A 12,707-nucleotide genomic window follows, 5' to 3' on the forward strand; every position below is an offset into this window, starting at 1 on the left:
ATTTGGGTGTAGAGCATATGCCCATATTAAACAAGGAAAGTTAGAGCCAAGGGCTCTCAGATGTGTGATGATAGGCTATCAAAAGGGGGTTAAGGGCTACAGATTATGGTGTTGTGAGGAAGGAAATAAGAAGGTGGTGATCAGTAGAGATGTCATCTTCAGGGAGTCAGAGATGCCTTTCCTCAGTTCACAAGTCCAGAGAATTCAGATTGAGGTGGAGAGTCAGAAAAAAACCTCATCAGACACATCAGACAATAGCAGATCTCCTGAACCTCAAACTGACAGCAAGACTCCAGAAAGATTGATAGCTAGAGACAGGGCCAGAAGAAATATAAAGCTGCCCTCAAGATTCAATGATTTTGATATGATGCATTATGCATTGGCTATAGCTGAGGAGATGGAGTATCATGAGCCCTCAACTTACAAAGAAGCAATAAGAAGCCCAGAGAAGGACCAGTGGCTATTGGCTATGCAAGAGGAGATAGATAGTCTGTACAAAAACCACACCTGGATCTTGGTATTAAGACCCACTGATCAGAAAACAGTAGGTTGTAAATGGATTTTTAAGAAGAAAATTGAAGCTTTCAACAACAACCAAGTCAGATTTAAGGCTAGGTTGGTAGCCAAGGGGTTTACACAGAAGGAGGGAGTGGATTACAATGAAATATTCTCCCCCGTGGTTAAACACAGCTCCATTAGAGTTCTTCTTGCTATAGTTGCCCACAGAGATTGGGAATTGGAGCAACTTGATGTTAAAACCGCTTTTCTTCATGGAGAGCTTGAAGAAAAGATTTACATGGAGCAGCCTCCTGGTTTCATTCAACCAGAAAACGAAGGAATGGTGTGCTTGTTGAAGAGAAGCTTATATGGTCTCAAGCAAAGCTCAAGACAGTGGTATCTGAGATTTAATGCATTTATGCAGAAAATTGGTTTTGAAAAATCCCTATATGATCATTGTGTTTATGTTAAGAGAAGGGATGGAGTTGTTGTGGCATATCTGTTGTTGTATGTGGATGATATGCTAGTCTCAGCCAAGTATAAGGAAGAGGTGGAGTTAGTGAAGGCAGATTTGAAGGCTGAATTTGATATGAAAGATCTTGGGAAGGCAAAGAAAATTCTGGGCATGGAGATCATGAGGGATAGAGATCAGAGGAAAATATGGCTGACTCAGAAAGACTACATCAAGGATGTTGTTCATAAGTTTCAAATGAACAACAGTAGACCAGTGACTATTCCCTTGAGTCAGCAGTTCAAGCTCAGCATAAGTCAGAGCCCTGAGAATGATGGACAGAGGAGACAAATGGACAAGATCCCATATGCAAATATAGTTGGGAGCATCATGTACACCATGGTGTGTACAAGACCAGACATCAGCCATGCTGTTAGTGCTGTTAGCAGGTACATGGCAGATCCTGGCCTAGATCACTGGCATGCTTTAAAATGGATACTCAGATATCTGAATGGAACTCAGAACTATGGAATTTTATTTGATGGAAGTAAGGGAGTTGAGAAGTAGCCTATCATGGGGTATTGTGATTCTGATTTTGCAACAAATATAGATACAAGGAAGTCCCAATCAGGCTACATATTTTGTTTGTTTGGTGCTGCAGTGAGTTGGAGATCAAATCTGCAATCGGTAGTGGCACTCTCAACAACCGAGGCTGAGTACATATCCATGTCTGAGGCTGTGAAAGAGAGTATTTGGCTTAAAGGCATTTGCTCTGATTTTGGTGTTGATCAAGAAGCAGTAACAGTGCTATGTGATTCAAATAGTGCTATTTGTCTATCTAAACATCAGACATTTCATGAGAGGAGCAAACATGTGGATGTCAAGCTGCATTTTGTGAGAGATGAGGTTGAAAGAGGTTCAGTGAGGATTGAGAAGGTGGCTACTGAACACAATGCAGCTGATATGCTTACAAAAGTGTTACCCGGTTCAAAACTGAAGTATTGTATGGATTTGGTGAATCTAATCCAGCTAAAGTGAATGAAAGAAGTTGGAAGTGTTTGGAAGTTTGTTCAGTTGTGTCCCAAGGTGGAGATTTGTTATGGAATTTGGGGCAAAACTAAACTATCATTCTTGCTTCTACAAATTATCATTCTTGGTTTTACAAACTATCATTCTTGTAGTTGGAAACTATCATTCTATGAGTTTCAAGCTATCATTCTATGGGTTGTGGACAACTAATGAAGTGTTCAGGGACTGATGTGTAAAAGCTCAGGGTCTAATATGCAAATTCTTGTAATTTCTGTTTGAATTTTCCCTTCAAAACTTTGTATATAGAATGAGAGGAATTAGTTAGAGTCTCGGCTTCAGGGATCGAGCTGTGTAACTAACAAAAGTAAAAGAGAGTTCTTCATCTTGAGTTAGTTGGAATTCTTCCAGAGATTCAATAAAAGTTCTTCACCGTTTCTCCTTGAGTTCATAAATTCTTGGTTACTCATTTTCAATCAGCATTGCGTGTGTTGTTCTTATTCGTTCAAGTATTGATCTTGATTGTGCTCGAGATCTGAAATTGATAGCGTTGAGCTGCTGTTTACAAGAGATAGAAAGAAAAAATAATTAAAATACTTTTAGCTGTGAATGATTCTCATCTCATTAGAGAGAAAACAGTTAACAAAACTAGAACTAGAAATTTCATTCGTTCAAGGGATGGACTAAAAACAAAATAGTTCATACTTTTCACGGAGGGATTTTCGCGAGGAGAGTATGATTTAGCTATAATTATATAGTTTCTTAATAAAACAATTAGTATTTTTTCTAAATTTATACATAGTAATTATTTAATTTAGAAACTTTTTTCATGAATAATAAAATACTCTTTCCATCCCATTAGAAATGAAACATTTACTTTTGGCACAAAATTTTATGTAGCATTGTTTTGTAAATTACTGAGGAAAGAATGTAACAAATATGAAAAAATAGAGATCTGAAATTATTTAATTATTTAATTTAGAAACTTTTTTCATGAATAATAAAATACTCTTTCCATCCCATTAGAAATGAAACATTTACTTTTGGCACAAAATTTTATGTAGCATTGTTTTGTAAATTACTGAGGAAAGAATGTAACAAATATGAAAAAATAGAGATGATTTTTATTTATTTTAGAAAATATTTCATTTTAAATGAGATAATAAAAAAATATTTTTTATTTTTAATAGGACATTTCAAACTTACTCTGATCTTAACACTAAAATACCTAAAATATACCATTATATATACACAATTTATGTAAATTTATCAGTGATTATGTTTTGAAATAGGAAAGTCATAAATCTATAATAAAAAGGGATGCATATGCATGTACAATATCATTGTTTGACTATAGTATTAAAATTGAATTAATGTGTATATCTTCCTATACACCGACTTATAAAATTCTCCAAAATTAATCAATCACGAAAATCGAGGAAATTGCGAAACATAAAGATTATCTAAAATTCCAAAAAAGCCCCGAAAAATCCCCTCCGGAAACCCTAAATCTCTCGAACCGCCGAAACGAACCCTCCGCTTCCTTCTCTCCGACTTTTTCCCCTCCGGTTCCTTTTCCTACGGATCGGACGATTCCTCTTCTTCTCCAGCTTTTTCTTTTTCTTCCTTTTTTCTCTCTGCAATTTACTCCTAAAAAACTAACTGTATTCCTCTTGAATTTAATATCGGCCGTCCGATCTGAGATCGTTCCAGATCTACGACTAGGATTAATTATACGGAAGAATCATGGCGGTGAGAGGAAGACCGATGAAGCGGCTGGTGAAGAGGCGAGTCACTGCCGATCTCAGTGACTTCCTCACGTTCCCGAGCGGCGGCGATCTGGCAGCCGCAAAGCCGTTCAGAACCACCGTTAGGGCGTTACTGACGAAGCACGCGTTTCTCCCTCCCCCTTCGACGCTCTTCCCTCACCTTCTCGCCTGGCAAATCCTCTTCCGCGTGGGCGACGTAGCCGTAGACGACGGCGGACCGGCCATCGTCTGCCTGGACGTCGTGGAGGAGGATGTTGCCAGATCTAGATCCGTTTATTGCGACCAGTGTCGCGTCGTTGGTGAGTTCTCAGCAGACGTGCTGTGCTGCACTCAGTTGATTAACTGCTAATTCCTGATTTCTTTTTAGTTAAATTATTTTTAAGAATTGAAAGATCAAGTTGAAAATATTCCAATGCGTTTTTGGATAACTATGAGAAAACTTAATTTGATAAAGCACAGATTAAGACCTGATTATCGGTGGAAGTGGGATCGAAGTGGGCCAATTGCCTAGAAAAGTAAAGGCCCATCTAAAGAACTTTAAAATTAATCATATAAATCAGAAAACAAAATAAATTAGTGGGCCCCGTGATCCGCCGAACCTATAAATTTCGTTTCCTAAAGTACCCCTTAATCATTTGCCGAGGTTAGAATTGACTTGATAGGATATGCACAAATACATAATCCAACCATAAAATAACCTTTTTTCATCTGAGTTTCGCGCTTTTTTATTTACTCATATTTGAATCTTATTATTACTAACTCATATTGATATAATAGTGTAATTAATTGTCTTTTGAAATTGGGTAGGATGGAGTAGCAATCCCGTGAGCGCAAAGCGGTACCATTTCATAATCAAAGCTGATGGCAATTCAATTGCTGGCTACAATAAGACGTGTGCTGGCTGCGGTGACGCCCTTCATATGACTGATTCCAGGTAAACATAATTTCTCTATTTCTAATATGCATTTATGGAGTTTGTTCAGATGTTGGGCATAGCATTTTGGGGTTATTTTGATATTGCAAACTTCGAACTATAACTGATCATCATCTTTTTGGGGAAATAATTATGGGATTCTTGATTGTTATGGATTGTTCTTCCAGATGCAAGTCATGCAATCATGTAATGACAACTGAAGATGTGGAAGACTGGATGTATCAGCAGCTAGACAACACGACACATCTGTTGCATGGTGTCGTTCATGCAAACGGCTACGGCCATCTTCTTAGAGTAAATGGTAGAGAAGGTGGATCCTGCCTTCTTTCGGGACGACATATAATGAATTTCTGGGATAGGCTTTGCAGAATGCTTGGAGTCAGGTGGGGATTTCTCCGTTTTTCATTCCCATCACTCTACAGTTGGGACCTCTAACTTGTGCTTTTATGGATGAACAGAAAGGTCAGCGTGATGGACGTGTCGAAGAAGAATGGTCTGGAGCTCCGATTGCTTCATGCTGTGGTTAACGGTCATCCGTGGTATGGAGATTGGGGCTATCAGTTTGGTGCGGGCAGTTTCTCGTTGAACCTGGAAGACTATAATATGGCAATCGAGAATCTCTCCTCTATGCCACTGTCTTTGTTTCAGGCTCAAGGAAGGAAGCCTCGGACGCGCTTGCAGGATTTAATATCATTTTACCAGTCTGTATCTGAAAGGGAGCTTGTGAACATCCGCAACCTGTTTTCTTTCTTGACGAGTTTGATTCACGATCGCCATCAGCAGTCCCCTGTGAGGGCAGATGAGTCTTCTCGGAAGAAACTTAGGACTAGTAACTCGAGGGCTTTGTGTTCTTGGACAACTGACGATGTAAGACACGTGGAGGAAGCCATGTTCAAAGTGTTGCGTGCTGTTAGCGAATCCACCTGGGTGAGTTGGCGTGCTCTTAGAGGTGCTGTTTGCAGAGTTGGTTCACCAGAGCTTTTGGATTACTGCCTTAGAGAACTCAAGGGGAAACAGGCAGCTCCGGGCATGATAGTTGCTGCTCGGTGCATTTCTGATTCTGGTGCCATGGAGTACAGAGTCGAGCCAGGAAGCGAATCCGTTCCAGGCAGTACATGTTTGAACAGCTTCCCTATGCCATGTAATGAAGGTCTTGTGGGGGATCTTAAGTATTTTTACGAGTGTCTTCTCCATCCGGAAGCAATAGCCGGTGTAGGTAAACGAGAAGTTGCAGTTAGGTCCGCCAGGAAGATTCTGGATTGCAAGCAGTTTGTGAAGGACTACCTGCCAGGGCATTTCCTGCAAGTTTCCAAGGAAAATACAGTGCAAGTACTATGTGAGGTTGATCTGATGGAGGAGAATCATGATAATCCTCCGCCCGAGCTAATGGTGCTATCAGCAGATGCGACGATTGGTGAGCTGAAGGTCGAAGCAATGAGGGGGTTCCAAGACGTGTATTTGATGTTGAGAAGGTTTGAAGCGGAGGAGGTGGTTGGTTACGGTGGTGTTGGTGAAACCACTCAAATCCGGCTATTGCTAGGGTCGATGGAGCGTGTGCGCATCCGGGGGAAGTTGCACGGGAAAAATGGTGTGAGTAGGTTTAGAATGGAAAGGGGGATAGAGAGATGGATAGTGGATTGCTTATGCGGTGCAAAGGATGACGACGGGGAGAGAATGCTGGCATGCGACGTATGTGGGATATGGCAGCATACGAGATGTTGCGGGATTCCGGACTCGGATGGTGTTCCGGTCAAATTTTTTTGCCACAGATGTAGACGGAAATAAATGGGGGCTGGATAATGTTTTTTGTTGATGCCGCCGCCGGTACGCTACTAAGTGCTAACACTGTAAATTGTAAATATGCCTTCTTTTTTGTTTCCTAAACGAAGGTCTTGTCTAGTAAGATGAGATGTGTATATATGTTCCCCTAATCAAAAATAGAGTTTGTGTATATTTTGCTGCTTATCAATTTCACTCCTGTTGCACTCACACTCTCATTTAGGGATGTCAATTGGGTCGGTCTAAAACCGTCGGGTTTCGGGCCAACCCTACTCGGGTTGCAGGTCAATTGCATGCGGGCTAATCGAGTTGTGATTTCTTTCGGGTACAAAAGTTCAGTCCTGGCCCTAAAAGCTCGGGTTTTGGGCTAGTCGAGCGGGTTAATTGGGTTGCTACCTATAAGATTAATATGTGATCAATCCAACAAATAATCATAAATTTGAGATATATGCTTAAACTCAATCATAAAAATAATCAAATAGTACTAATATTTGAGATATTTTGTGAAATTTTAATGCATGCTTTAAAAATTTAAATATTTTTTTAGTGAATTTATTTATCAATTATTATATTAATAAAAATTTAATATAATTTGTATATTTAATCATAAAAATGAAAGTTATTTTTTTAGTTATCTATATTAATTCTCTATCCATGAAAAATAGAACACATGTGTCATTTTTGGTTTCCACGATAAATAGATTGCATTTAAACGTTCCACTAACACTACTTCTCTCTTACTTTTTTCCCTTCTCTCCTACTTTACTAATTTCACATTAAAACCCGTGTCATTCACAATGTGCCCTATTTTTCGTGGACGGAGGGAGTATAAAATTAATAAATGAATTGTCGAATTAAGAGTAAAAAAAATAAAATAATAGAAATTTTATAGGCTTTCGGGCCAGCCCATCGGATTTTCGGGTTTGACCCTAACAGGTTGCGGGTTAACCTTGGTGCGGGCTAATCGGGTTTTTATTTTATCGGGCTAGAACTTTCCAGCCCTAACCCTGTAAATTTAGCTGGCTATTCAGGCCAACCCATGGATACGAGTTACACTGACATCCCTACTTTCGTTGCATCAATAAAATAACCTAAGGGTCTGTTCAAGTTTCATGAAATGAGCCGATATGGGCTTATTTCTTGGACTTGTTGGCTGTTCAAGGTACATGTTTTAACCTACTGAAGCCCGCTGATTATTTTCGGGCCCGCACTGTTCAATTGTGAAATACGTCAAATCCAATTCAGCCGATGGAGGTGCTTTATGATTCCTGCCTAGAAATTCAGATCCAGTAATGGATGGAAGATTACCATTTTGCCTCTGAAATTTTAAAATCACCCGTGAGAGCCCTCTCATTTTCCCCCCTTAAACAAATGTCGACCCAACCCTAAATCTGCATAACTCGATTCTTTGGCGGAGCTCAGGGCTGATTTGGTTGTGAACTGAAGATTTCCGACGCTGACTTTCCCCAATCACCCCAGGTATGCCCTTGTCAGCTATCCCTTGCAATTTACACACATGGATATGGTCAAGCAGATTGAAAAACCCACCGTAATTTTTGGATTTTTTTCTTGGACACATCGTAGGATCAAGAATCAGAAAAGTTACAAAATTAGAGGCTAGACGTCGTCATCGTGCTCCTGATCTGGTCCTCTGTAAGACTAGGTAAGCAGAAATTAATCCAAAATTTCATGATTTTATTTTTCTCGCTATTTATTCTTCTTGCCAAACATCGTGCTCCTGATTGCGTCGTTTGGGGTAATACCCAGCCCCACTTTGTTTAGCTCTGAAATTTCAGCCAGTTAATACAACTGCTCCCAGTGACGACGTTTATGTTAATCTTGGGTGTCATTGTACTTGGTTGCTGTGTTGATAATCCTACAATTTGCTCATACATTGTTATCTAGTTAAGGCCAATATACAAATCTAGAAAATGAGTCTTTACTCCACCAAACCAGCGCATCTATGTTTGTTGCTCGAGGACATTATGCTCCTTTATCGTGAAGAAACCACAACATTGTTACATCGTTACATCCGTGCCCGGTGTAGACGGGAGAGGAGTCAGATTGTTGAGCACGCTTGGCGACACAGCGTGCTCAACAAGATCCCTGCACAGTTGAAGTACTTAGACCGGCTACTGCATGTCACAAATTCTGCCTGTGTATCCAATCTAGGCATGGACCGTAACACGTTTGGTAGGTTGTGTCGTTTACTTTCTGAGAGGGGGGGCTGACAGTAGGTAAATGCCTTGGTGTCGAGGAGCAAACGGTAATATTTGTATCTGTATTGGCACACCATCAGAAGAATCGAGTTGTTGGGACTACTTTTTGGCGTTCAGGTGGAACTGTATCGTATTATGTGCATAAGGTACTTGCTGCTGTAATTAGCCTTTATCCCGTGTTCCTTGCGAAGTCGGCACCCGTTCCGGATGATTGCACCGACCATTGTTGGCAGTGGTTTAAGGTAATACGGGCACAAGGGTATATTTTGTTGTAATATCCACTTTGGATATATGTTTTTTTGCTTACCAAATAATAAAGTTTAACCTTTTATTTGTTTAACTCAAGGGTTGTCTCGGCGCGCTGGACGACACCCATATTAGTGTCTTAGTTCCGAATGATGACAAACCACGGTATAGGACGAGGAAAGGGCAAATAGCAACTAATGTGCTAGCTGTGTGTGATCGTCAAATGCAATTTGTGTACTTGCTCCCTGGCTGGGAAGGCTCTGCAGGAGACTCCCGCGTCCTCAGGGATGCAGTTTCACATGCCGGTGGGCTAAAAGTACCTCAAGGTAGCATATTACTTACACCCATTGTTTATATATTCAGCTCTCTTCACATCTGTAACATTAATCGCGTTCCACCTTATGTTTTATAGGTTGTTATTACCTTTGCGATAATGCTTATACAAATTGCAATGGGTTCCTCACACCATTCAAGGCAGTACGCTATCATCTCAAGGAGTGGGGTCCTGGCACCGAGAGTCCCCAAACCCCGAAGGAATTATTCAACATGCGGCATACAAAAGCTCGAAATGTGATTGAACGCGCATTTAGAGTTTTGAAAATGCGGTGGGGCATTCTAAGGAGCGCTTCATTTTATCCTATAAAAACGCAAATCCATCTAATCATGGCATGTTTCTTACTCCATAATTTCATTCGACGTGAAATGGAGGTGGATCCGGTGGAACTTGAGCTAGACACAAACATGAACATAACGAACATGGAGGAAGATAACGTTGGTGGGGAGTATGTTGACTGTGTTGAGCCGTCTTCCGATTGGACTCAGTTCAGAGATAGTGTATCACTCAACATGTGGAATAACAGATGAATGAGTCATCCATTAGAAAAGAAGTGACTTGGAATTGAGATTAAACCGTTTTGTTTTAATTGAACTTATTGTAATACGATAGCACTGCATTTGCTACTGCTTATGTGATATGATGGTTGCTCTATGATTCCTCCTTCACTAATCAGTCTTGATGATGTAGATATATGTTGTCTTCTGTTTTGTTTTTCAGCAGTATGCATCCTAAAGAAGAAAAGCCAGAATGCGTTTGCGGTAGCGGGAAAATGGAACTTAAGCATGCCGGGCCGTCAGCGATCAATGCAGGACGATTTTACCTAAAGTGTCCAGTCGAAGGGAAGCATCCTGGGTCTTTTAAGTGGTACGGCGAGGTGGTCAGTGACACTTCGCTTCGCAGCTGCAATATCCAGGCTGAAATAGGTAAACGCACTCGAGATGTATGTGGAACAGAGACTATATCTGAAGCAATGTCCCACTCCGTGATAAGTGCTCCTTACAACAACACCCTTCACCTGTTGGAGTGGAAGAGCAATGTCCTGATTTTGTGCACCGGACTCTTGTTGGTAATGGTCAGAATTTTGATACGGAAAACTGTCTAAAACTAAGTTTTAGTAGCTTCCTCGTATGCTAAGTTTCCAACACTAATGCCAAATGTATTTTCTGGTACATGTAAATTAATTAGTGAACGGATGGTTAGTTTTCATAGTATTCCATATGCACTAGCACATTATTATTATGTGAAATCGGTATAAGATTATTATGCGAAATCACCAATGAAACATTCATTGGTGATATGTGTCTTATCACTAGTAAATGTCTGACTTTATAGCTAAATGTGCCTTAGAGCCATACCATAATTAAGAAACATTCACCAAAATACCATACATTAAACCCATTGATCAAGCATTAAAGCAAGTAATATGAAAATTTTCCTACATCAAATGAGCGTACACACCGCTCATTATCACCTACATTACGATAATAAGGAGCTTACTACTACTGCATATAGCTAACGTTTTTACTCCCAACGATCTTAAGGACGGTCTAACCACACTTGAAATTGGACAACAAAGGCATCAACGAGCTTCAAAATGGCAACGCACCCCTTCCACCAGATTGTGCTCGTGTTTGAATCGAGCCCACCCATGCTTCACCCATATCTTCCTCGAGTTGTGTTTGAGTGTACATAGCCACATGCCCCTTCGGTCACCAGTTACACGCCCGCTTGTATTGCCCCCATCGGGATATGGCATTGCCAAAAGCCATATGGGATCTCAAGGCTGCGATTGATGTTCGTCGGGGTGAGCGAAATGAAGAATGTAGGGAAGCCGTCGATGTTTAGTGCCCTGCTATCGTCCACGTAGTCATCATCCATAGTTGTTGCAGATTCAGTCTCCGATGGCACGTAATCGTCGGACGTATCGATGTCCGGGGAGTAGCTACCTTCCACATCGTCGTCTTCAACAACTACAAATAAAATAAGTTTATGTATTAGTCCCGCATGAAACAAGTAGATGACTTCAAGTGAGTTTACCGTCCACGTCTCCCTGCGGTGGACAATGCGTTGCGCTATCAAACCGCTTTACATTGAAAATTCCAACATCCACCAAAGTGAAGGTGAGATGATCGCCGTGTACGACGGCGGTAGCACGAACAAACTCTCTTCATCTGGAGGAGAAGAAGAACCCATTGGCAAGCTTCAGAATTCACACCATATATCGTATTCCATTCGGCCAAACGAGCTTGCAGTCGAACGGTAGGTCATGCCCGTGAATCCCGACGAATTCGGGAGGAAGTCGCTGCAAGTTTCAAGTCGAAGTTACTTACACACATTCGGCCAATTTCATATGTAATATATCAACATAGAGAGCCACATACCATATCATCCTTGCATCGCTCCTGGTGGAACACCTTCATGAATGCATGGAGTCTTTGGTAGTCCGGGTCGACGTTCGAGGTGGAGTTAGAACCTTCATCTCCCATTTGAAGTTGAATGTGATGCAAATTTAGGGTAGTGTTAGACTAAGTGTTGAATGTTGCCTATCCGTCTAGATGCGTATTTCCTATATAGCCTTGAAATGGAGAAGACAACCTTTTGCATTAAAGAGAAAGAGTGAGGAAGGTGGAGAAAATTTATGATTTCTGCATCGGTGGGTGAGCAACTAGTAGCTGGCATGGGAAACTGGGCATGCATGGCTTGTCGCAAATCCCGATGGTGGTTGAGGGTTGAATTAAAAGGTGAAAGAATCATGATATTTTACAAAGAAAAAACAATATTACTGGGGGTGATTATATTGAATTCATTTAGATAGGGTGGATGTATGAATGGAGTGACAATCTCAACAATTTATCACAAAATCCAATCGCACGATCATGCACTTACACCGATTATACATTAGTAAGAATAAACCACGATAGAATAATACAATATATTATAATAAATTTGGCGTTTTGAAATCATCTTGGTCGCGAACTACAGAGAGTTCGCCCGATCGGGCGTTTTAAATGGCAAAAAAATGCCCGACGTTACTTTTTGCGCGACTTGCGTTTTTGTACTCTTTTTGTGTCTTTTAGTTAACACTTTTTTTCTCTTGTATCAAGTTCATGTCTAGGGTTTTGTATGCGCAGACGTTGAACATTATTGAAGCACAAAGGTTTCGTTTAAGTATTTTCTGTGCTCTTTTTCTCAATTAAAGCAAGTATTTTTTGTTTACTAATTTTCGTATCAAGGCACTATACTATAAAAAAATTAAGTTCTATGAATGGACCAATAACACATTTCAACCAAAACTAGCTTCAAATCATGCTCCATTCGTCCCAGGACAAGCGATGTCGATCCTTCTTCGTGTTAGACGATCAACAATCCACTTGCATGAGCATAGTGACTCATTTATTTTGTTGATTTAAAGTTTGAATGAATTGAATGCACAACGACTGCCATATGC

The 12,707-nt window shown here is 40.5% G+C and overlaps 2 protein-coding genes across 2 annotated transcripts; both read left to right on the forward strand.

Annotated features, from left to right (window-relative positions):
- Nucleotides 1-3,170: 3,170 nt before the first annotated feature.
- LOC121776286 (PHD finger protein At1g33420-like) lies at nt 3,171-6,581 on the forward strand. The gene is made up of 4 exons (XM_042173454.1): nt 3,171-4,043; nt 4,552-4,678; nt 4,846-5,061; nt 5,137-6,581. The coding sequence occupies exons 1-4, from the start codon at nt 3,722-3,724 to the stop codon at nt 6,461-6,463; spliced, it is 1,992 nt and encodes a 663-aa protein (XP_042029388.1). The 5' UTR covers nt 3,171-3,721; the 3' UTR covers nt 6,464-6,581.
- A 1,807-nt stretch (nt 6,582-8,388) lies between these two features.
- LOC121776723 lies at nt 8,389-9,786 on the forward strand. Its single transcript, XM_042173899.1, has 4 exons — nt 8,389-8,650; nt 8,794-8,918; nt 9,023-9,248; nt 9,335-9,786. Exons 1-4 carry the CDS (start codon nt 8,389-8,391, stop codon nt 9,784-9,786), a joined length of 1,065 nt encoding a protein of 354 aa, XP_042029833.1.
- The last annotated feature ends 2,921 nt before the right edge of the window (nt 9,787-12,707 follow it).

The sequence above is a fragment of the Salvia splendens genome, chromosome 18 (assembly GCF_004379255.2).
Source record: "Salvia splendens isolate huo1 chromosome 18, SspV2, whole genome shotgun sequence".
In the NCBI taxonomy this organism is placed as follows: Eukaryota; Viridiplantae; Streptophyta; class Magnoliopsida; order Lamiales; family Lamiaceae; genus Salvia; species Salvia splendens.

Bases quoted from the DNA above. Each gene is read 5' to 3' on its own strand.
- LOC121776286 (XM_042173454.1), top strand. From the start codon at position 3,722: ATGGCGGTGAGAGGAAGACCGATGAAGCGGCTGGTGAAGAGGCGAGTC. The intron at 4,044-4,551 runs GTGAGTTCTCAG...GAAATTGGGTAG, and splicing joins CGACCAGTGTCGCGTCGTTG to GATGGAGTAGCAATCCCGTG. The intron at 5,062-5,136 runs GTGGGGATTTCT...ATGGATGAACAG, and splicing joins TGCAGAATGCTTGGAGTCAG to AAAGGTCAGCGTGATGGACG.
- LOC121776723 (XM_042173899.1), top strand. From the start codon at position 8,389: ATGAGTCTTTACTCCACCAAACCAGCGCATCTATGTTTGTTGCTCGAG. The intron at 8,919-9,022 runs GTAATACGGGCA...GTTTAACTCAAG, and splicing joins ATTGTTGGCAGTGGTTTAAG to GGTTGTCTCGGCGCGCTGGA. The intron at 9,249-9,334 runs GTAGCATATTAC...TATGTTTTATAG, and splicing joins TGGGCTAAAAGTACCTCAAG to GTTGTTATTACCTTTGCGAT.